Consider the following 25,073-nt stretch of genomic DNA (forward strand, 5'->3'; position numbering starts at 1 on the left):
CTCAATTGATGATCACAATAACCCACAGAAAGTAATATTATTATCCACATTTTACAGTTGAAGAAACTGAGGCATATAGAGGTTAGATTACTTGTCCAGAGTCACAGACCAGTCATAACGTTAGACTCTCAAGTCATATTTGAACTCAGATCTTTTTGATTCAATGTCCTGTGCCTTTGCTGTATCATTGCCTCTGAAAACCACATCTTATGGGAGTCATTTAAAAGAACTGAGTATATTCATCTTGGAACAGAATTGGTAGAGACATGATCTCCATCTTCAAATATTTCAATGATTACCATGCCAAAGGGGAATTAGATTTATTTTATTTAATCCCCAATAGTAAAACTAAAAAAGATTTAGGGAGACAGGTTTCAGTTTAACAAAATTAAAAACAGAAAATGTTCTCAGATATTAGAGCAGTTCTACAATGAAACACATTGATGGTGAAGTAACAAGGTGTTACACATCATCTGCAAGTAGAGACAGAATGATCATCGTCCACAAATACTGAAGACTGTCTGTAATTTGGATAGTGTTTATGGTCAGATGACATCTGACATCTCTTCTGACCTCTGAAATTCTATGAACAAGTCCTCTGAATTGTGGGGGCTATTTCCAACTATAGAATCCTGCAGATGATAAGTTAGCTTTATCTTAAGATCAATAAATGTCACATTTATGGTTTCCCCATCTTCCTCTGAAGACTCCACTTGGTACATGGTAAAAGCACGGCACTAGCAATGATTCCATTACTGGAGTGAAACTAGAAAAATAGATTAGTTTCTTTACAAAAGACTATTCAAATTTCTGGTTCTGTTTGTCCAGAAGGAAAGAAGTTCAAGTTTGCCTGGTTTCCTTTAGACTAGGTCCTTTGGGGGCCCCTGCTCTTGGGCTCATTAAAAACAAGAATTTCAGCAATAAGTCCTCTGGGGCTAGAGACATGAGTAAAAGGGAGAGAGGGAGAGAGATCTGGGCCTTCCTCAGCATCCTTATTTCAAGACTTTTGTTTAAGGTCCTTGGTGAGGTTCACTCCCTTCATTGTGAGTTGAGGGGGCAACATCAATAGTAGGAACTTTCTTGAGAGAGCTTGACTAGCCTCAGTCAGCTACTAGGAAATATTTTAAACAAAGGCCCAGCACTTTGTGGGGCAAGTGAGTTCATTTGTGGATTCTTCTGTGAGAGGTGAGCATTTTTTTGGTGTTTTCCTTTGAAATGGAATACAAATAGAGGGCAAGGGAATTGGGAAATGCTGGGCTGAAACCTGCAGAAAATTGGAAGCAGACAATACAAAGTTCTCTTGTCTGAGTCATTCACCTGAAAGAAGAGATAGACTGATGGAGTGAAAAGAGTAATTGGTCTTAAGTTCTAAATCTGACATCTATTAGCTCTCTCCATGGACAAGACTAAAATTCCTCGTCTGTAAAATTGCAATAAAAAATGTACACCACCTCTCACATAGATTTCAGTTTAGCCCTCACATAAAGAATTTTAAAGGAAAAGACTATATAGAATATGGAATTTTATTGCTGCATATATCTAATTCTCCATGAGATTCTACCTTATTTAATGTTTGTATTATTACCTGTGTCTCAAGCAGGGCAGTTTACAGATTTGGTTCCTGATACAATGTTGCTTAGCCTAGTTCATGGTTATTTAGTCAAGTTTTCTTTTAAAAAAAGTTCTATTCACCTGTGCTGAATGTGCTAAATTTAGCCTTGGAGCAGTCTGGTGCTGGACCCATGACCTATGGTCTTGGAATGCTCTCACAGGTTGCCTGAACAGTAGCTGAAAGAAGGATTAAAGAGCCAGATTACTGTTAAGAATGTACCTCAATGAGATTGGAAGAAAAAGAAACTAGAAATGATAGGAGAGTCTTTGGTCAGGGATAGATGCCAGAATCATATCAAACTGTTGGTTAGAGGCTGATATATATATATATATATATATATATATATATATATATATATATATAATATTTATGTATCATATATTTGCATATATTTTATAGTATATAATATATAAAATATATAATATTGTGTAGCTAATATATAAAATACATATATGACTTAATCTGATCTTCACTATGACTTTATGAGACAAAAAATAAAAGTATTCTGTGTTTTTCATCAACATAGGGAGTTCCTAATGAGGGGACTTCTACCAGGGCAGACCAGTACCATCTCTGGAACTTCTAGAATGAAGTTACCTGGGACACTGAAGAAGTAAATGACCTTTTCAGGGTCACATAGTCAATAAGCACTAGAGGTTATACTACTTAAACTTGAGTCTTTTTGCTTTTACTCCTTATGTTCTTCCTCTACCAGACTCATTATTCTCATTTTACTGCTGAGGAAACTGAAATTCTGAAAATCAATGCACTCACCCAAAGCTGTAACTTCAATCTGGTCACATGACTTGAAGTCCCTTTCTACTATTCCATATGCTGCTTCTTATACTCGGCTCAAATCCAGAAGCTCATGGGTGGAGGTTTCAGTTGGTACCTTAATGTCATATTAGTCACATGTGGGATCAGAATTCAGGATTCCAAAGAGGGAGTGAACTCTGGAGATGAAATATGTTATCCAAGTCCCAGTTTATGGAACTTTCTAAGCTCTTAAGTCCCAATTGTTCCCTTTTTGGAATTTCTCAACTCTGGTTTCAAACAAGCCAGTCTCCCAAGTAATATTGAGGGATAAGTTATGAGGAGTGTGCCATGATGGAATAATGACCAGATTTGGGGACAGAGGACGTAGCTTGATACTATTGTCTCATTCTATCAGTCCTCCAAGTAAAATGAGGAGGTTTAACAAAGTAACTGTTTACACTGTCCCTTCTAGGTCTAAATCTATGATTCAAAGACCTACAAAATTTGTGAATCATAACAATATTAACATCTCAGACTGATAAAGTGACTTGCAATTTACAAATCTCTGTAAAGTAAATGTTTCAAATATTAAGATTAAGAAGATGGATTAAGAAATGGAAGGTTACAGAGGCTAAGCTCATACAGCTCAAAAGGGCCACAGCTAATGTTGGAACACAGGAGTTCTAACTCAACTTCAACAACATTATTATCCCCCTACCATGCCATCTTTCATTATCTGCTGGCTCTTTCTATTAGTCTTATGTTCCCCCTCACTCCTAGTTAGGGAAAGTCCTAGTAGTTTTGCTTTGCCATTTGTGTGTCTTTCACCCAAAGCTCACAAATGACCTCTTTGTGTCATTAATTGAGTGCTCCCATCAACATAGCATTGATTTCCAAGGTCAATGGTAGCCTGTTTTACATCCTAGAAATTAAGCAATTGAAAGAACACCATAGGTGATCCATTCTAATCTCTCCATTTGACAGATGAAAAACTGTGATTCAGTGGAAAGAATTAAAAATATGGAGGCAGAGGACTTAAATTCCAAAGCTGGTTCTGGTACCAAGTCGTCTTGGAGAAATCATTTCATCTCTCTTAGTGTTTGATGTTCATTTTAAGTAGCATCAAGTAATTTGTGGCACTGGGCTGGGCAGATGGAATCAGATGAGGAATTATTATAATTTCTGATAGAGTTGATGAGGAACCAAAATAAAGTTATTTCCTCAGTTCTATGAAATTAACCCAGAGAAACAAGGAGATCTTTAGATTGGATGTATCCTGGCCCACTGAACCACCCTGCCTCAATACTTCCTACCTACATTGCCAGATCACTTGACTTTAATTCAGAGTATTCTTTCTTTCACCTAGATCCCCAAACTCCAGTAGGTAGCCATAGATTACATGCATTTTTCCTCTTTGCGGAACTTTGTGAACAATGGCCTGAGACCTTAAGAATTGATCGTTACGATCCATAAGGATCAACAGAGTCTGCCCTTCATCTCCTATGCGCCTACCCAGCAATGCATTTTTTTTCACATTTAAAGACAATCCTATCAGTCCTCTCAAAGGTAACATACATATCTTTAGAATCATGGATTGAGGAGTAGGAGGAACCTTGGAAATCATCTAGTTCAGTTCCCTTTCTAGATTTAGAATTTAAACTCAGTACCTAATAAATAAAACTTATATAGATTATGCTGTTTGTTATGATGCCATGTTTCATTGAAATTATGTACTTAGATGCTTAGATAAGGGTACATGCCAGGTAGTCAATACAGGGACATTTATTTCAATTCAATTCAGTGCAATAAAATTGTTATTAGGCACCTACTATTGAACTGTTTGCATCAAGATAATCTTGGAATCAATAGGAGTTAATGAACTCAACAATAACGAGACAATATGTTATTGTCTCCAAGAAAGAGTTATGGGGACATACATGATCATATATTTGGGGGAGGGGGAGAATGGAGTGAAAGAGTGAGATATGGCTAATGATTCAATAAGAGGAAGATTAATTGGTCAGATAGGGAGAGTGAGAAAAGTCACAAAATTCTAGGGTTGAAGTAATCCAAAGAAGGGATGGCTGGTTGTTTAAATAACATCAAAAAGAGTGAGAAAAGATGAGGACTGAGAAAAAAGACAATGAGATTTTAGCAATTAAGGAATCATTACAAATCCTGAAGAAAGCATTCCATTTGAGCAGTGGGTTTGGGAGCCAGATTTTTAGTGTTTGAGGAATGAGTAGGAAGTGAAGGCAGCTAGCCTTTGAACTAAAGACATATTTACAAGTCTTATATTTTCAGTTCTTCCCAGCCCCTTGATTTCAGTTTGATTTCAGCTTAGATCTCTCGTTCCTTAGGTCTATTTTTTTTCTAGTTCCATCTTCATTCTGTCATTAATGAAAGCTGATTTCTCAGAGGTTTCCTTGACTTCTGGAAAACTAATAAATTATTCCATTTGCCCAGTTTAGCTATGTACTGAATAGTTAGGGGGAACACTAGACCTGGAACAGGAAGACCTGAGTTCAGGCTTGTACTAGTTGTGTGACACTAGGCAAGTCACTTCACCCCTGTTCATCTCAATTTTATCATGTGTAAAATGAGCATAATAATAGCACTTACACCCCAATTTTGAAGTGAGAATAAAATGAGATAATAACTATAAAGAGCTAAGCATTGTGTCTGGCACATAGTGAGCATGATATAAAAATTATCACTATAATTAGGATGATGATGATTAAAAGATGATTTCTAAACACTAGTGTATCTAAAAGAGACATTTGAAACACATTTGGAAAGTACCATTGTGATCAAGAGACATCCAAAATGGCACAAAGATATCTCAGGGACCATCAAAGAGGAAAAGAAGACAACTATGTAAAACTAGGAATTACAAAATAGGGCATAGTATTTGGAGGGAAAAAATATACCTGAGAGTCAAGAAAACTGGCTTCTTTTTGCCAGCTATATTTGAACAATACTTCTTGTCTCTCTGACTATATGTCCTCATCTGTAAATGAGTACAGATAGGCTACCTGATACCTAAAATTAGTTCTGATAATAAAATTATAGAATAACTCTGGTAATACATATGAATATAAAAGAAATATGGTATTAAATTGTTAAGTTAATATAGCAGGAAGCTAATTATCCACTGGGGCCTTTAAGTCTTTCTTTTCTTACTTTATTGAGTGTGATCTCAATCAAGATTTAGAAAAAGAGGAGATGTAGATGGCAGAAATCATATTGTTTGGGGTTATTCTCATTTGGAGAATTTATATAAATAATTGCTTATTATAAAAATAGAAATGTTTAAATAGAAAAAATAAAAACTAATGGAAATAATGGCTTATAGAAAGATTAAAAATTGAAAATAAATAAGTCATAATTAAGAACCAGGGCAAAAATGACAGGCTATCAAGCCATATTGGGAAATTAAAGTCAAATTGTAAAGAGATTTAAAGGTTTTAGTAGATTGATGTGCTTTCCATGCTATGTCACTGTCTCATATTCTTAGCCCAAAAGGTAAATGCGTTCCTTGACATTTGGTTGTCGCTATCAGATTGATTAATGTTGGTTTAGTACCAACCTCTTGCCAATAAAACCTGATATTGAAATATTTCTTATCAGCAGGTGGGGGGGCAGAGCAAACTCTAGATTTGTTACTATACTTTTGGGAAATAAGAATTCTGATTGGTAATGTTAACTTTCTTTTTGTCCTCTAGCTGTCAGAAGGATCAGAAGATTGAATGGTGGGAAATCACTCTGGACTCATCAAATTTTATATTGAAGGCTTTTCTGGCTCTCCAGAGTTCCGTCATACACTTTTTGCTATATTTTTCTTTGCCTTCTTTGTGACTTTCATGGGAAATGTGGTGATTATTATTGTTGTCTGTGCTGATCACCGACTATACTCGCCTATGTATTTCTTCCTTGGTCACCTGTCTTTATTGGACATCCTGATTACCTCCATTATTATTCCTCCCATGCTAGGGGGATTGTTAATGTCTGACATCCTGACCATGTCCTTTTCAGCCTGTGTCACTCAACTTTTCTTGTATCTCTCTTTGGGGACAATAGAATTTGTATTACTTGGAGCAATGGCAGTAGATCGTTATGTGGCCGTTTGTAATCCCCTGAGATATAGTATCATCATGAATAGTGAAGTTTGTCGTGGGGTGGTAATATTGGCCTGGGTCTTTGGGTTTCTTTTTCAGATCTGGCCAGTCTATGCTACTTTTCAACTTTCCTTTTGTGGATCAACTCTTGTAAACCATTTTTTCTGTGAGAGAGGCTTATTACTTAAGCTTGCCTGTGATGACACAAGTTTGCTAGAGTTTATTCTCTTCTTGATGGCCACTGTTATTCTCTTGGGCTCTTTGCTTCCAACTATCATCTCCTATACCTATATAATCTCGACTATTTTAAAGATCCCTTCTGCCTCTGGCCGGAAGAAGGCCTTCTCCACCTGTGCCTCTCACTTCACTGTGGTTGTGATTGGCTATGGTACCTGCTTATTTCTCTATGTGAAGCCCAAGCAGACCCAGGCTGCTGAGTATAACAAGATAGTGTCTTTGATGATTTCCGTGGTAACGCCATTCCTAACACCTTTCATTTTCACTCTTCGGAATAACCAAGTCAAAGAAGCTCTGAGGGATGTAATCTTTTTAAGGGTTAGCCCTTCCCAAGGGAACTTTCAGTGAAAACTATAAATATTTTAGATTTGGGGGATTGTGAATATTCAGTCTTTGTTGGTTCATTGTCACAACTGTCAAATTATTTATATTGAGTTTTCTTCCCTTTGGAAATATCCAAACAACATTAATGTCCCTTAGGAATCTTATTCCCAAATGGCACCAATGCCATTACTTTGTTCTTTCTGAAATGTCACTCGGTTTCAAAAGAGTTCATTGTATAGGACAAGAGTTTGAGGTAAATTATGAGTTATAAAAGGAGTTTGCAGGAAGAATAGGGACAAGTTTGTTTGAGCATTGTTCCCTCTTCCTCCTTAAATTGATTTGCTGTGCAGGCCTTTGACAGACAGAACTCCTGAATTTTGAATTGTAATTAGCTCCAATCCATTCCCACATCAAGTCCTTCAAATCCTTTACTATAATTTCTTGGAAAAAAATGGATATTTCAGCTGGGATGATAAATAGAAAGAACTAATAACAAAAAAATCAGAAGAATACATAGAATATCTACATTAATGAAAAATCAATATAACCCTAAAACATAGTTTAACTTAGTTTAATGACATTACCTAGGGTTGCTTCCAGAAGATACTGAAATCCATATCTCTTCTCTCTGACAAAAAGTGAGATACTACAGAGGATGAATTTTGCATACATCAGATGAGGTTACTACATTAGTTGGTTAAGTGTTTTTCTTTATAACAAGGGAGTTGTGTGTGTATGTATGTTTGTGCATCACACACACACATGTGCATACATAGGTACATTTGTGTATGTACTTTTTCAGAATGTTTGCAGCATAAAATGATTGTCTTCAAACTTTTTTGTCCCCTCCAGTGAAACTATACATATTTTCTAATTTATTAATCATATACATATATTTCTGTATTTTTAATCATGGCATAAACACAAAGAAATTAAAAGTATGAGATAAATATAAAACAATATTTTGATAATAATTTTGTATTTATTAATGACAAAAAACTTTCCATTTTCTCTAAAATGCCATTTTGAATCATGAATAATGATTTCTGAAATAATTCAAATAATTTATGAAAATCTTAGTTTAATACATTGTGATGTAACCATGTTAAGGTTACATTCTAAGGTTAATTTCAATACTTGGTATTAAAGATTTCCATAACTGAAAAACATAACTCCCAAATAGATGCATGAATGAATAAATGAAAAACATTTGTTAAAACATAGGTTAAAAATCTTAGTAAAAATTAAGCATTCTGCTAAGAGAAACATAGGGTAGACTTTCACAGCTTTCATTTAACTTAAATTCTAGTCCAATTAGTGAGACAAAACATGTAGTGATGTTTTTGCTTGAGAAGAGGTTATGGTCTGGGAAATCAAAAAGATTATTAGTGCAATTATAGAGTAGTCCACTGACCTCTCCAGAGACAGAAAGTATATACTTGAATATAATTCTCAAGATAGAAGTGGGAACCATGGGTGATTGGGGTTAGATTGAGGGAGAAGCAGAATAGAAAATGACAACTGTTAAGATGAACATTCTTCATCCCAGAGAGTTCAGAACTGAGTAATTCATTTGTATTGAATGTGGGGCAGCAGCAGGGCAAAAGAAAAACAAACCAGGTAAAGAAAGGATGCATGGTCTTAGGGTGTATAGAATTCAATGGCTGCTCCTCCCTCCAAATGAGACTACTGGAAAAGGTGAACCACTTGGCTCTCTAGATCTGTCCATCTCCCTCTTCATATTGCCCAACTTTTGCCTTTCCCCTTCCTCTTGCATTACCCTCAAAAGCAGAATGTATTTTATTAGCCATATTCATGAAATTTTTAATACCATTTGCAAATTTTGCAAAAGGTGTTGTTTAATTTTGGTTGGTAAATTTTTGTATTTTCTCATATTCTCATAACCTAATTTGAAGGTGTTACATTTTGACATTTTTAACAAATGGTTTCAAAACTCACTGAAATTCTTCATTTGGAAAATTGTTAAATAGGTTAGAAACCTGTTTCCAAGTTTCTAAAGGGTGAAGATGTGGGTGTTCAAAAGGTAAAACACTGAAATTGTTTTCAGTAACTCAAAGAGGAGAAAGCATTTAATTGGAAAGAAAATTGCTTTTTCTGGACTGGATGTGACAAACTTGTGGCTTGGTTATTTCGGTTCAATATTGCAAAATGAGACACTTATAGGTCATTTATATTTTTAAAAAGATTAAGTCATTCATAATAGAAGGGGAAAGATAATCCATCAGAATGTGCATTGAAGACACCTCAAGTTGAATCAACCAGGACAAACTCTTCCTCAGTTGTTCTTTATTTTCCTCCTGTCAAGCATTATATTGTTTCTGGAGCTATTCGTGGCTGTTTTGTACTCCTGCTGCTGATTGTAATGTTTGTCCTTCATTCTGGAAGAAGATCATAACATTAGGGAAGTAATGCCATGACATCACATGTTTTGACACAGGGAATGCTGTGACAAGTCTCCAGCCTCATTTTCTCCTCCAGAACCATCTAGCTTCAATGACCAGATATAAATCAGGATGACTGGAGGTGGCCCTGGATGTGAAGCAATCAGGTTTAAATGACTTGTCCAAGTTCACACAGCTAGTAAGTGTCAAGTGTCTAAGGCAGGATATGAACTCCAGTCCCCCTGACTCCAAGATCAGTGCTCTATGCAATGCACCACCTGGATCCTTTAGTTCCCTGAGTTAATTATGTCTTGAGGTTAGTTTTGACTCCTTTTAAGGAAAAAATATAGTCTAAAATTAGCCCCAAACTTGCATAGCTCAACATTATTGTCAATAGTGAAAAATGTTACAGAGATGAACAAAAATGAAGACAGAGAAGAGACATCAGATTTGACGATTAAGAGACCACTGGTAAACTTTGAAGAGAACAGGTTTGATTGATTTAAGTATCAAGGATAACAAAAAGGCTGAAAACCTGAGTGACTAGAAAGATAACCTCATATTCAAAGAAATAGGAAGATGGAAGTTCAAAAGAGGGATAGATTAGGGAAAGAATGTATCAAGATTTAGAATGACTATTATATCTCATTTTTTTCCCTTAGTCATCCTGTACTATTTTTCCTCCTCACAGGGAAAACAATCATGCCAAGAACAAAACTGGAGACATCTTTCACTGGTTATTCTTCCAGAATGCAGAACCTGTTCATTCTCTGGGATCTACTATAGTTACAAGGTGATCTGGGGGTCACAAAGATGAATTTTACCTTGTGAGAAATTAATACATCTACTCTCACTTATATTTTATAATTAAGATTTGTATTTCCCCTATACTATTTTCTCATTCAGGTTTGCCATTTTTTTTGCAAGGTAATGGGGTTAAGCAACTTGCCTAAGGTCATATTGCTAGGGAATTTTAAAGTGTCTGAGAACAGACTTGAACTCAGGTCTTCCTGACACCTAGGCTGATGCTCTATCCACTTCACCACCTAGCTTCCCCTTACTTCTTCATTCAGAAACCAATCAGCACGGGAAATCTCTTAAAGATTTACCCAGTCCAAGATCTAATCAAACAGTAAAAGAAATTCTAAGTTTGGGCTAATCCCTGCTCTTTGTGTTTGCTCCAACAGGTCTTGGGGATGTCTCTTTGACCAAGATTTGAGAGACTGAAGTCACACATCCCAAGATAGCCCACTTCCCTTTTGATGTAACCAGTCAGAGTTAAGTTGGCAACCCTTGGAAACATGTCCTCTTCAAAGGTCATGTAAACTGTGACCCCACCACTATTAGGGGTCTTTGGTCTAAGAGAAAGAGCCAAATGACCATCTTTAATAATTTGCTAGTTTTATTAATAAAATGATTAAATTACACAGAAACTATAACTTGAAACATTTTAAATGCCACAAAAACTGCAGAGTTGCTGTGCATATCTGGGCTAGGGTTATAATTTTCCTGAGAAGTGATACCAGAAGAGTGTCCAGGAGTAGAAGGGGACAGACAAGGGAATGTTGAGCTGTAATGGATGAAGAGAAGTTGGGATCGGTTGTGTTGGAAATAAATTCATAATTGGCTTTTGCTAGGAGGTTGGAATGTCAATCTTTTTCCCTTTTCCTGACTAACTGATTACACATCCTATGGGGTCAGGCCAAGTTCACCTTAGAGTCAGAAAGTTGTCACCATGTTGAGGAATACTGCCATAATAAACAAAAAGAACAAATGGAACTGATTTTTGTTTGTTGTTTGTTTAAATCAGGACCTCAACCACCTGACTTGGTATGTACTCTCATTGCTCCTTGTACTTTTCATTTGTTGCTTCCTTTTTCTCTCACACACTTTAAAATAGTAGTTTCATCAAAATTCTATAAAACTGTGCATGCATGCTCTTTGATCTAGAAATACCACCACTAGCAATTTATCCCAAAGAGATGTTTTTGAAAAGGAAAACAATCTATTTTGTACAAAAAACATTTATAGCAGCTCTTTTATGATGACTAAGAATTAGAAATTGAGGGCATCCCCACCAATTGGGAATGCCTGAACAAGTTATGGTATGTGATTGTAATGGAATATTATTGTAATATAAAAAATGATAAGCATAATGATTTCAGAAAAAAATTGGAAAGTTTTCCATGACCTGCTACAAAAATGAAGTTAGGAGAATTTTATACCTAAGGACAATAATATTATTTGATGAATATCTGTGAATGTTTTAGTTGTTCTCCATCAATACCATGATTCAAGACCATTCTAGAGGATTCATGATGAAAAAAATTTCCCCCTCCAGGGAAAGAATTGATGTAATCTAAATATAAATTGAGGCATTTCCCATTTGTTTTAGTTTTCTTGTACAAAGTGACTAATATGGAAATGTTTTATAAGATTATACCTTAATCACTATCAGAATATTGACCATGTCAGGGAAGGGAAGTAGGGAGGGGAGGATGGAATTTGGAATTGAAAACTTTAAAAAAAGAATGAATGTTAAAAATTTATATTCAGGAAAAATAAAATTATATTCAAAAGTTTTAAAATAGCAATTTTTGCTTAGGAGTGTACATTACTGTTGCCATGGAAGTACACTAGAAGATCCTATCTGTTTGATGCTAATAGGCTTATATTCAGTGCATGCCTGGGAAGCATCTTCAGTTTTGTATTGCTTTCATTAAAGAATCAGTTTATAAAACATAGAAAAGGTTAGAGACCAATAATATATAAAATGATTTAATAATTAGATCTGGGACAAGAGGGAAAAAGAAATGTGATAGCATGCTTTGAACTCAGAGGGATGATGGGATCAACTAAAAACAGCTCTCACCTCTCTTTAAATTTTCATTGTAAACATTTACATCTCAGAAATACACAATACTATCTATCAGGACTTGATAGATTGCTTTGCTGGTTGTTTAAACTTAAGTAAGTTTTGATTCAAATTAAAGTTATAAGTATGTGTGTATATATTTTTGGAGAGTGTTTTAAACATCCACCAGAAAACTCTTGTATTGCTTTTTAAATACTTTTTTATAAATCTCAGCAGAAGTGTAGTACAAGGCTCAGAGGAACAAAGTCACCATCAAACTGGTAACTATAAGCTAAAAATGATAATGATAATACATTTATTTGATGGACATTTATATATTGTTTGGAGACATCCTGTTTTACATCCATTATCTTATTTGAGACCCACAACAACCCTACTTGAACTTCACTTAAGAATGCAAAAAGTAGTGAAGGATGGGAATATTTCATTCCTAAAGAAAATTCCTAAGAAAATAAATGGATAGGGGAGGCTAGGTGGTGCAATGGATAGAGCACCGGTGCTGGAGTCAGGAGTACCTGAGTTCAAATCCTACCTCAGAGACTTAATAATTACCTAGCTGTGTGGCCTTGGGCAAACCACTTAACCCCATTTGTCTTGCAAAAAAAAAGAAAGAAAATAAGTGGAGAGCTAGAGTATAATGACTAGAGTCTTGGATTCATGGTGCCTTCTGATCTGATTCTTTTTTTTTCTTTCCCTCTTCCTCAGTATTTATACATATTTGTCTTTGTGGTGCCTTTCAGCTCTCCAAAATCTTTCATTGCTGCCACCCACCCAGAACTTACTTCATCTCCTCCAAGATTGAATGCTTGCTCCCAAATGCTCCCCACCCCAATCTATTTCTTCTCTTAGTTCTTCTAATGGATTAATTAAATAAATTCATTCTAATCTAACAGAATAGGTAATTCAGGGTCGCCCACCCTAAGTCTCCTGGAAAGATGTTGGGGAACTTGAAATAAAGTCTAGAAGATGAAATTTCAGGTAATGAGTGCCAAGTTTCTGGAAGAGTAACTTTCCCTTAAATCAGGGGCAGAGAACCTCCCATTGGGAGGCTGTATTGGTCTGGTGTTGCCAAGGCAACCACAAGTGGGACTCAAAATTCAATAAATCTCAGGGTGAATTAAATGTTTGATTAAATATAGCCCTTATATGATATTATAAATGTCCAAATGACCCTTGACAGAAAAAAAGGTTCCCATCCCTGTCTTAAATTGTACCATTATAGGGTGGAGCCAAGATGGTGACAGGAGAAGAGCCTCTTTTGGGTGCTTTCTCTTTAATATTTCAAAAATCATAAAATTATGACTCTAACTAAATTTTTGAGAGACAGAACCCACAGAAAGATCCAGTGAGGTAGTTCTACAGACCAAGGTAACCTGGAAAATAGTGGAAAGGCTCCCCTCCATGGAGTTAGAGGGGTGGTCCACCAGAGTGAAGGAACTTCAGCCTCACAGAGGCAGCCCCAGGACACCTGGGAGCCTCCACTCAAGGCAGCGGGAGCAGTTTCATGACCTACACCCCGGGGAGAACCAGGCACAACTTGTAAGATCAGTGGGGGACCTCTGCCAGAGTGAGCACATGAAGCCCAGCCCTCAGGACACTCAGCAAGTAGTGGTGGCTGTGGCAGCCCAGATCCAGGAAATGGAAGCAAGTGGAGGCAGTAAGCAGGAGCCCCCAGGCAAGGGAGCCTTGAGCACTCAGCCTTAGGTAGGGGAGTGGAGAGAGACTTCTAAGATCTGTCCTCTGTACCTGGAACAGGACTCAGGGGCTCTGACCACATTCAGATCCTAATCACAGCCTAGGCCCCCCCATAGAACAGCAGGACCCTCCCCACCTCAAACCCATGACAGGGGGGTGTGCTTGTGGTCATTCACAGACCAGGAGGGAAGACAGAGCTTCATACATTGAGATCCTTGTGTGGGGCGGGGGGTCCCAATAATACTAAAAGCTCAAGAAGCGCCCAAAACAAGGGACAGATTGGGGAAATGAGTAAACAGAGAAAAAAGAGGAACACCATTGAGAAATACATTGTCTATGATCCCAAGAAGGATCAAAATACTCAATCTGAAGATGAAGAAGTACAAACTTCTGCAGCTAAAGATGCCAAGAAAAATAGAAATTGGGCTCAGGTTAAATCAAGTAAGGGAGATAGAAGAAAAATTGGAAAAAGAAATGAGAGAGATGCAGGAAAAACATGAAAACAAAGTCAGCAGCTTAATCAAGGAGATCCAAAAAAATGCTGAAGAAAATAACATGTTAAAAACTAGCTTAGGTCAAATGGATAAAACAGTTCAAAAAGTTATTCAGGAGAATTGGCAAGATGGAAAAGGAGATAAGAAAGCTCTCTAAGGAAAACAACTGATCTGGAAAAATAGATTCAGGAAAGATAATTTAAGAATTATTGGGATACCTGAAAGTCATGATCAGGAAAAGATCCTTGATCTTATTTTAAAAGAATTCCTACAGGAAAATTGCCCAGATATCCTAGAAGCAGAAGGCAAAATAGAAATTGAGAGAATCCACTGATCTCCCCTGGAAAGAGATCAAAAAAAAAAAAACAACCCCCAGGAATATTATAGCCAAGTTCCAGAACTCCCAAGTCAAAGAGAAAATATTACATGCAGCCAGAAGGACACAATTCAAATATTGTGGAGCTGCAGTTATGATCACACAGGACTTAGCAGCAACTACATTAAGGGCTCGTAGGGCTTGGAATATAGTATACTGGAAGGCAAAAGAGCTCAAAATGCAACTGAGAATCAACTACCCAAGAAAACTGAACATCTTCTTCCAGGGGAAAAGATGGACTTTCAATGAACCAGGGGAATTTCATTTTTTCCTGTTGAAACAACCAGAGCTGAACAGAAAGTTTGATCTTCAAATACAGGACTCAGGTGAAGCATAGAGAGTGGAGAAGAAGGATAAAATATGAGGGACTTGATGATGATGAACTGCATAGAAAAATGATACTGATAATACTCATATGAAATTTCTCATTTAATAGAGCAAGTAGAAGGAGCTTTTATAGATGAAGCACAGGAGAGAGCTGAATTTGAAGACATAATATAGTGTAAAAATGGAGTCAATGGCTAAAAGGAAAATGTAATGGGAGTAAGAGAAAGGAGAGGTGGAATAAGCTAAGATAGTTCATATAATACAATTTTTTATTGCAATGAGCTGTTGCATGATATAGAAGGGGGAAAGCTGAGAGGGAATGAAGGAACCTCCACTCTCATCAGAGGTGGCTCAGAGAGGAAACAGCATATATACTCAATGGGGTATAGACATCTAGAGTAAGAAGGAGAGAAGGGGGATTGGGGAACACAGGGATATGAGTGATGGAGGAGAGGGTGAATTCTGGGAGAGAGTGGTCAAATATAACTCATTTTCTTTTTTACTTCTTGCAAGGGGCTGGGATTGAATGGCCTGTCCAGGACCACAGGGCCGGGTAGTTGCTGTGCCTTAGGGGTAGTATGTGCACTAGGGGCCTCTTGGCCCCAGGGCTGGTGATTAGTCTGCTGCACCACTCAGCTACCCTACAATACATTTAAGAAAAGGGACAGAGAGAAAGGAGAGAGAAAAAATATAGTATATGGAGGAAAGGACAAATGGAGGGAGTTGCTATCAGCAATGGCAACAGTGGAAAAATATGGAAGTTTTTGTGATGGACTTCTCATAAGGAATGTGACCCACCTGCGATAGAACTGGTGGTGCTGGAACACAGACTGAAGCACATTTTTTTTATTTTTTATTTTTTATTTTTATTTTTATTTTTTCTCTTTCCTTTACTTTTTTTGCTCATAAGGGTCTATATTGGGGGGGGTATTATGTTTACTCTTAAACAAAGATATTTTAGTAATGTATAAAAACCATCATCTGTACAAAAATAAAAAATAAATATAATAATAAAAGATTTTATTGAAAAAATTGTATCATTACAAGTTTCTCTGAACTGGAGCTAAGAGATAAAAAGGTTTCTGAAAGGGCAGAGAAAGGGACAATAAGACTGACTCTAGGTCATATTTTGAAGCTTGTCAATGATACTCACCTTCTAATCTTTGTGTTACTATTTTTTTTCTTTTGGTTCCTAAGCACCTTCACTGTGTTCCTGTAAATTTTTCTGGACTTCTTCCTATCTGCTAGTCCACTTTCTCCTTTCTTCATAAATCTTCAGGACTGTGCTTCAAATCTTCTTCCCATACTCTAAAACTATCCAACCTTCTTTGTCAATATTTCTATTCCTGCTAGCTAAGTTTTAGGAATGTGATTTGATTAAAGTAATTCACCTAGTAAATAAAATAATTCATACGACAAATTTGCTTGGTATGAATAGTTTTATCCATTAGGATCGCATGCATCATAGAGCAACTCATACCCCTGACATTTCAGAGTCAACCATACATTCTAATAACGTCATCAAATTGTTCTCATAGGTTGTCCCATCGCTATTGTTCTATCTAGTTATCACATAGTATCTCTGCTAGTCCCTATCTTCTCTCATTTCTGTTGCCACAAACTGAGACTCAGCAGGAATGAGCTGCAATAACTCCCCTAGAAGAGAAATAGATGGCATCTGCCCTCTCTCTTAAGGGTTCACAGCAAGGGCAAAGCATCACATATTTTGGGCATATAGGGTTCATTATACCCCTACCATTAGATTAAGAAAAAAAGTATCTTCCTCATACACTTAATAATTGCCTAGCTGTGTGACCTTGGGCAAGTCTCTTCACCCATTTCCTTAAATTTAAAACAAGAAAAAGAAAAAAGTATCTTTGTCTCCATAAGAAGAGAGAGATACTTGGCAGTTTTCAGTTTTAATCTCCAAAGGCCAAGGTGGTTTGCAAATCACCTAGGGAGCCAATTAGAACTCATAGTCATTTAGTCTGTCCTTTAGAATTCACTTCCTCTTGGAAGAAGGATAGTCATCCTTGACCCTAAGGTTGACTTGTTAGTCAGATAACATGCCATTGCCTCTTGATTGACAAGTTGTTCTCTCTCTCAAACTATTTTGTAGCTACTATTGACAAAACCTAATGGGTCATATGAGTCTAAGGCACTATAGGTTCCTTCAGTCCCTCAAGATTCCTTGGGAACTTATATGAATATATATATATATATATACATATATATATATAATTTATATGAATAAATTGGAGTGAAAATGGGAGGAGGAAAAGAGGTGAGCTTTCTGTGAGGTTCTAGTCTCTTGTTCTGGATTTTTGGCTAGTATAGCATATATGGCTAACTACATATTCCAAATTTTGAGCCTTCTCCACCTTAGTTCACAATATTCAGCATTTATTCTTGCATATATTATTGATGTGAGGAAGGAAAAAGGAAGCTGCATCCCAGAAGACAGGAAATTTTCCTTTTCTTTCTTTATCTCTTTCTATATTGCCCTGCTTCCCCTTCTCTTGCTATATTCCAGTTTAGAACCTGCAATTCAGACCTACTTATCTTCTATCTCCATTGAAGGGACACAACTTCTACCCCAGAGAGAAGGGAACTTAGCTGCTGAGATATTAAAATCTTTCCTATGGTCATAAAGTTAGTTGGAGGAGGGGTAATGCTTGAGCCAATTGAAACAATCAACAGGTGCCAGGCACTGTACAAAGGAGCTGAGGATGTAAATAAAAAGAATTAAGCAATTCCCACTCAAAAGAAATAGTTTTGTAGTGAAAAATACAGAAATGCTTATAAGTATATATATATATATATACATATATATATATACATATTTGTATATATATGTATTTATGTGTATAAATATAGACAATAAATTTAAAGAAAATACATACAAATACATAAATATTTAAATAAAGTTGAGTTTGGAAAGGGTGATACTAGCAGTTTGAAAAATCAGGAAAGGTTTTGGGTATATAGTGACATTTGAGCTGCATCTTGAAGAAAGATGAATTCTGTAAAGCAGTGATGACTTAAATAATAGGGACGTCCAGGGAAAAGACTTGGAAACAGAAAATGAGAGTGGGGAACAGAAAGGCACTTGGATCTCTAGGTGGGCAGAGAACAAAATCTGATAAGGTTGAAAAGATAGTTTGGGGCAAGTTTATGAAATTTTTAAAAATAATATAAAAACTTTGTTTTTCCTAGAAGCAGTAAGGAATAATGGGAATTTATTAAGCAGGGGATTCAAATGATTTTTTCTGTACTTAATGAATTTGTTTTGGCAGCTATGTGGAGAGTGAACTGGACTATGGAGAGATTTGAAGCAAGAATCTAATTAGGAGAGTGTTGCAATAATTTAAGGGGGAGGTGATAAGAGTCTGAACTAAGGTGATAGATATGTGAGTGGAAAGAAAGGATCAAGTGGGGGGAAATGCTATAGATGCAGCAAGGGCATAATTTAGCAACTGGTAAGATATGTAGAGCTGGGGAAATGATGTTATGAGCTTATGAGAGAGGGTAATAGAAGATTAGAAAAATGGTGCTGCCTTTAACAGAAATATATTTAGAAGAGAAGAGGATGTGAGGAAAATGATAATGAAAATTTAAGACAAGTTCAGTATGAGATATTAATCCCATAAATATTTATTAAGTATCTACTATGTGCCAAATATTCTGCTAAACAAATAAAGTCAAAGGTCTGTCCAGGCCCTTATAGAGCTCACATTCTAATAGATGATGTTTTCAGGATGTTCAATTTGAAATGTCCAATCAACAATTGATGATGTGGGATTGAACTGCAAATGCCCAAAGAAGTTACTGCTGACTCCTTATGAGTTTTTGCTGGCTTTTGATAGTCTATCTAATAACTTGAGTCCTAGTGTAGCCACTGGCTACTAGGGTTCGGTTATGCCCATGAGGAATCATTATTCAGACTCCGGAAGGCATGGGTGGAAATAAAACAAAAATTTATTAAAAAGGTTACAAGACATAGGAAGGACTAGGGGGAGAGAGAGAGAGAGAGAGAGAGAGAGAGAGAGAGATAAAAGAACAGCCAAGCAGCTTTGGCTGGGCCATGGTCAGAGAAGACTGCAAACCCTGAACCAGGGTCCAACCCAGGTTTTTATGTCTTGCCTCTCTCATCCAGAGGGCAAAAGGTGAACTTCCTTCCTCTATACTGGACCTGGAATTAGGTAGAGGGATGATACTTTAAGAAATAGGGGGTAGGTCTCCACCCCAAGTAGCTTTTAAAATTACAGTTGTTTCAGTTATAATCACAATTCTCTACTTCGAGTCAATTTACATCTCAAGAGTCAATTTACCTCTCTACCCAAATTCTTTCTTTTACATTCAAATTCTCTTCATCTTTCCCTGCATCACTAGTACCTGAATCACTTAAGCTCAAGGATAGTTTTGATATCTTTTCATGAAAAAGTTGCCCTAGTTACATTGCAAATATGCTTCCAGGGAACCAATGTATAGATTTGGAATCAGAGTTCTTGGGTTCAAATGATGAAGTTTGTCCTCCATTCTTGAAGAAGACTATGACTTCAGGGAAGTGATATCTTGACATGCAAGTGAATTTGAGGGGGGTAAGGGTGGCTGTGCTAAGTTCCCAGCCTCACTTTCTCCTCCAGAGCCATCTGGGTCCAGTGGCCAGATATGAGTTAGGATGATGGAGATGGCCCTAGAAGTAAGGTAATCAGGGTTAAGTGACTTTCCCAAGGTCACACAACCAATTACAGTCCTGTCTGAGGCTGTATTTGAATTCAGTCTTCCTGACTCCAGGGCTGATATTGCACCACCTAGCTGAACTATTTGATCTCAAATATAAGTTCAGGGGAAACACTGAGCATACAATTATTTTGTTCATTTACTTTGCATGCATACACAATTGGCATTTCCCTCAATAGAATTAAAGTCCCTGAGGGCTGATGCCTTGCTTGCAATAGACAATTAAATTTGCTAATTATTGTCTGATTGACATTCTGTGTTTCTCTGAGGAACTCGGGAGGCAATCTCTCATCATTTTCTTGCCAGTGGCTTTTATCTGTTTCTACCTTCCTGGACTGCCTATTTATCCACCTTATGAATTTCTTCCATCTGAGAATAAGGTTCTTAGTAAAAAAAAATGGTCAGAGCCTTTGGACTGCCAGTGGATATTTCAAAGGAAGCTATCAACAGTCTCGAAAAATGGGGGTTAGGGATGTTGGTGTTGCCAGAGAAGTTGGTGCCACCAACTCTTGTGAGAACTCTTGTGAAAGTGAAGAATGACAACCAGCCCTAGAGTGGAAATAGCTCACTATTTTTATTTCACAAGTCTACAGTGTTTACAAGTTAAACCTTTTTTCTTGAAGAGACCAGTTGCTTACAAGAAACTCTCAAAGCAAGGTGAATAACAAAGGTCCAGGCGAAGTGCCTGCAGAAAAGAGTGAAAGGAAACAGTCAAGAGATCAGACTGGGCTGAGACTCAAGCAGCAGAACCCTTAAGCCTGAGGACAGGCTAAAGAACTAAATTTGGGGCAAGACTGCCCGAGGATAAGGAAGAAGAAAAAGGCATAGAGGCCATACTTCTCCAAGCACCCAGTGTGGCTCTAGCTTAGAGAGAGAAAGTGGCCATCCTGCAAAGGAGAGGAAAGTAGGATGAAGAGGTCTTCTTTTCCAGGAGTCTTCACTTCACATTTCCAGAGAGGGTTGGATAAAGGTGGTTCTTGGGGAATGGTTTAGTCTCTACTCCAGGTAGTCTCCAATATACAAGCCACAAGGGTGGTTGTCCAAGGAGTGACCAAGACAGTATTCATTGCACATGGGTGACAGTCTAAGTACTAGTCCACTAGTCTTTCCTGTCTCAAAGGGCAGGTACCTTTATGTCCCTTTAATTTTAACTTTACCATGATGTATCAAAGTGTAGTTAGTTTACCGAATTCTCCTCCTCCATCTTTTGCTGAAAAAAGGAAGGAGAGAACATTCTCATTTTTCAAATTATATTTTACTTAATTTTCTGAGTAAATGCATCCTGATAGAAAGGATCTGAAGGTTAATTCAAGCAGAGACAGAGAGAGAAACTAGAAATTTGGGGAAGGAAATGGGAAAATGGGAAAGGAGGGTAGTTTAAAAAGTCTGAGATGTTCAATGAATGACAGCCATTTCTCTCTTCTGTTATTTCTTGAAGCCAAGATTCTGGACAACAAAGACCAGAACCTTGAAGTTCAATGTTATTTCCTATGTCCTGTATCAGTAGAGCAGTCTTGTTAACTGTGGGAGTCCAGTAACTCAAATAAATTCAATAGAAAGTTTAGGATGCCATTCACCTCAAGAGAAAAAAAAAAATTATGGAGTCTGAATACAGACAAAATCACACTATTTTCACTTTTTTAAAAATTGTTTTATTTTTTCCTTTTTCTCATTTTTTTCCTTTTTTGACAACATGAATAATTTGAAAATGTCAAAACATGGTTGTAAACATGTATAATCTACATCAAATTACTATTTTTCATGGGGAGAGGTATGGGAAGGAAGGTAGAAAAAATGAAACTCAAAAGCTTACAAAAAGATGAATGTTGAAAATTTTCTTTACATGTAATTGAAAAATAAGATAATATTCAAAAAAGTAGAAAGCTTGTGTTCATTTGTGAAAGGTCACTAAAATAAAGCACAATAAAAACCAAAATAACTCAATCCTTATGGTAAATTCCATTAAAAGTCTCATTGTTCCTTCATGCAATGTCCAATGGCACAGTTCATCCAGGAATAGAAAGAGGAAGTATGAAATTATAGAACACCAGGTGGAAAGGGCTCCTACTGAAACAAATGATGCTTCTTTTTGAACTCTGGCTTTACTTCTGCTTCATTCACTGCTTTGTCTTCTCCCTGGATTCTTACTGCCTGCTGCTCGGCTCTGTATCTCCCCACTTATATTTAGAAGCTCCTGTTCATTTGGTATTTATTATCAAGAAGTTGGGCTGGCTAGAAATATATTCTCTCCATATACTCTATGGAAATAAATGAGGATATAGAATTCTAGTTGCAGATGTCCTTGAATGGCTCATTATCATGGGGTTAATTATCCTTAATAAGTGTTATCAGGGCAGCTATGTGGCACAGTGGATAGAGCACAGACTCAATATGACAGAGTAAGAAAGGACATTTTTACCTGGTTCACCCAGCATGCCTCCTCCTCAACAAATGTGAAAATAATCCAGACTAAATTATGATTAGGAAAGCCAAGTCAAAAGTTCACAATGAACCCAGGGACAGGCAGAGAGATCTACAGACCCTGGGGTAGGGGCTGGCCATGAACTGGATTTAAAATTTTTCCAAGGCAATGGGGTTAAGTGGCTTGCCCAAGACCACACGGCTAGGTAATTATTAAGTGTCTGAGACCGGATTTGAACCCAGGTACTCCTGACTCCAAGGCCAGTGCTCTTTCCATTATGCCACCTAGCTGCTCGCATGAACTGGATTTAATAGAGGTGGAACCTGAGCACATGTCTATTCTCAGAGACAGAAAGGGGAAGGAAACAGTCAGTATGAGGCAGGGATTCCTGCAGTAGAGGAGATCCGAGACAATTCTTGAGCCAATGTTAGGGGAAGGAATGGATATCATCTGACAGTTCTCTTTCCCATTACCCAATACTGGCTAACTAATCCAGGATGGAGATGAGCAGTTCTAAGCAAGTAGGGCCATAGCTTTGAATTGAGAATGAAACAAATTTGACTTTGAACCCAAGAGCAGAGCTGCAACTCAGATTTATCCTTTAGCTGAGCTCATAAACCTGCAGGAGAATAGCCAGGACAGAAGTCGCAGACAAAAGGTGGATCAGCATTTAGTTGCTTGGAAGCTACAAAATCTTCAGTGGGCTAATACTGACTGAGATCAGTAGCAATCTACTTAAATAGACCTAAACCTTAATGCAAAACTTTCAGAACTTATCCTAGAGAGGCAGTGAACAGAATTCTCCCTAGGTCATACCTCATTGGGAGCACTGAAAAATGTGCTGGTCACCAAACTGAGTTGTGAAAAAAGCAAAAAAAAAAAAAATGTAAAAAGGCAGAAGCTTGGGCTATTCATCCTCTCTCACCCCCACAAATCCCAGAAGTATGCAGAACCCAGCTCTAACAAATTTTTTTAATTTTTAAATTTAAATTAAAATATTCTTCTTTAAGAGTAAACATAATACCCCTCCCCAAGAAAAATATAAAATCTCATGAGAAATAAAATAAAAGAAAGAGGGGGAAAAATTGGTTTCAGTTTGTGTTCTGATACCATGAATTCTGTCTCTGGTGGATCACATTCTTTATCATAAGTCCATCAGAGAAGTTACTTCTGTATTTTTCCACAGTTGCTGTGTGTGTAATTCCCTTCATCCATTCCCCCCCACTACTATCTATTATATTTTCTTTCACTCTGTCCCTCTTCAAAAATGTGCTGTGGGGCAGCTGAGTGGCACAGGAAAGAGAGCACTGGCCCTGGAGCCAAGAGGTCCCAAGCCTACATCCCACCCCTGAGACCCAGCAACCACCTGGCCCCATGATCCTGGACAGGCCACCCTATCTCACCACCTTACAAAAAGTAAAACAGAAAATGTGCTATATCTGACTATTCTCTCTTATGATCTACCCTCTCCTCTATCACCCATATCCCCCCACCCTTCCACCATCCTCCTTCTCTTTTTCTTTTAGGTGTCTATACCCTATTGAGTGCTGTTTCCTCTCTGAGCCATTTCCAATGAGAATGAAGGCTCCCTCATTCCCCCTTGCCTTCCCACTTCTATACCATTGCAAAAGCTATATGAAATATCTTTTATAGGAAGTATCTTAGCCTATTCTACGTCTCCTTTCTCTTACTCCCAGTACATTTTTCTTTCACTGATTGACTCCATTTTTACCACATATTATGTCTTCCAATTCAGCTCTTTCCTGTGCCTCATCTATAAAAGTTTCTTCTACCTGCTCTATTAAATGATAAGGTTCATATGAGTATTATCAGTGTCATCTTTCTATGCAGGGATACATGCAGTTCATCATCATTAAGTCCCTCATATTTTACCCTTCTCCTCCACTATGCTTCACCTGAGTCCTGCACTTGAAGATCAAACTTTCTGTTCAGTTCTGGTCATTTAGACAGGAACATTTGGAATTCCCCTGGTTCACTGAAAAGTCCATCTTTTCCCCTGAAAGAGGATGTTCAGTTTATCTGGGTAGTTGATTCTCAGTTGCATTCCAGGTTCTTTTGCCTTCTGGAATACTATATTCCAATCCATATGAGCCCTTAATGTACATGTTGCTTAGTCCTGTGTGATACTGACTGCAGCTCCACTATATTTGAATTGTGTCCTTCTGGCTGCTTGTAATATTTTCTCTTTGACTTGGGAATCCTGGAACTCAGCTATAATATTCCTAGGGGTTGTTTTTTTTGGATTTCTTTCCATGGAAGATTGGTGGATTTTCTCAATTTCTATTTCACCCTCTGCTTCTAGGATGTCAGAGCAATTTTCCTGTAGAAATCTTTAAAAATGAGGTTCAAGACTCTTTTCCTGATCGTGACATTCATGTATCCCAATAATTTTAAAATTATCTTTCTTAGATCTGTTTTCCAGATCAGTTGTTTTTTCATATTTCCTTCTAGTTTTTTCATTCTTTTGGTATTCAATTATTGTGTTTAGAGTTCTTGGAAAGTCATCAGCTTCCTTTAGCTCCATTTTACATCTGAAGGATTTGTTTTCCTCAGAGAGAGATTTCTTATCTTCTTTTCCATCTGGTCAATTCTCCTTTTTAAAGCATTCTTCTCCTCAATAATTTTTTGAACTGTTTTATCCATTTGACCTAAGCTGGTTTTAACATGTTAT

General features: G+C 37.2%; 1 protein-coding gene across 1 annotated transcript; it reads left to right on the forward strand.

Moving 5' to 3' along the window:
• Positions 1–6,117: 6,117 nt before the first annotated feature.
• On the forward strand, positions 6,118–7,071 carry LOC141493779 (olfactory receptor 9A4-like). The gene has a single exon (XM_074195112.1). The coding sequence runs from the start codon at positions 6,118–6,120 to the stop codon at positions 7,069–7,071; it is 954 nt and encodes a 317-aa protein (XP_074051213.1).
• The last annotated feature ends 18,002 nt before the right edge of the window (positions 7,072–25,073 follow it).

This window comes from Macrotis lagotis, chromosome 7 (genome assembly GCF_037893015.1).
Source record: "Macrotis lagotis isolate mMagLag1 chromosome 7, bilby.v1.9.chrom.fasta, whole genome shotgun sequence".
Classification (NCBI taxonomy): domain Eukaryota; kingdom Metazoa; phylum Chordata; class Mammalia; order Peramelemorphia; family Peramelidae; genus Macrotis; species Macrotis lagotis.

What these genes read in the sequence shown, in the direction of transcription:
- LOC141493779 (XM_074195112.1), top strand. Translation starts at nt 6,118, where the DNA reads ATGGTGGGAAATCACTCTGGACTCATCAAATTTTATATTGAAGGCTTT.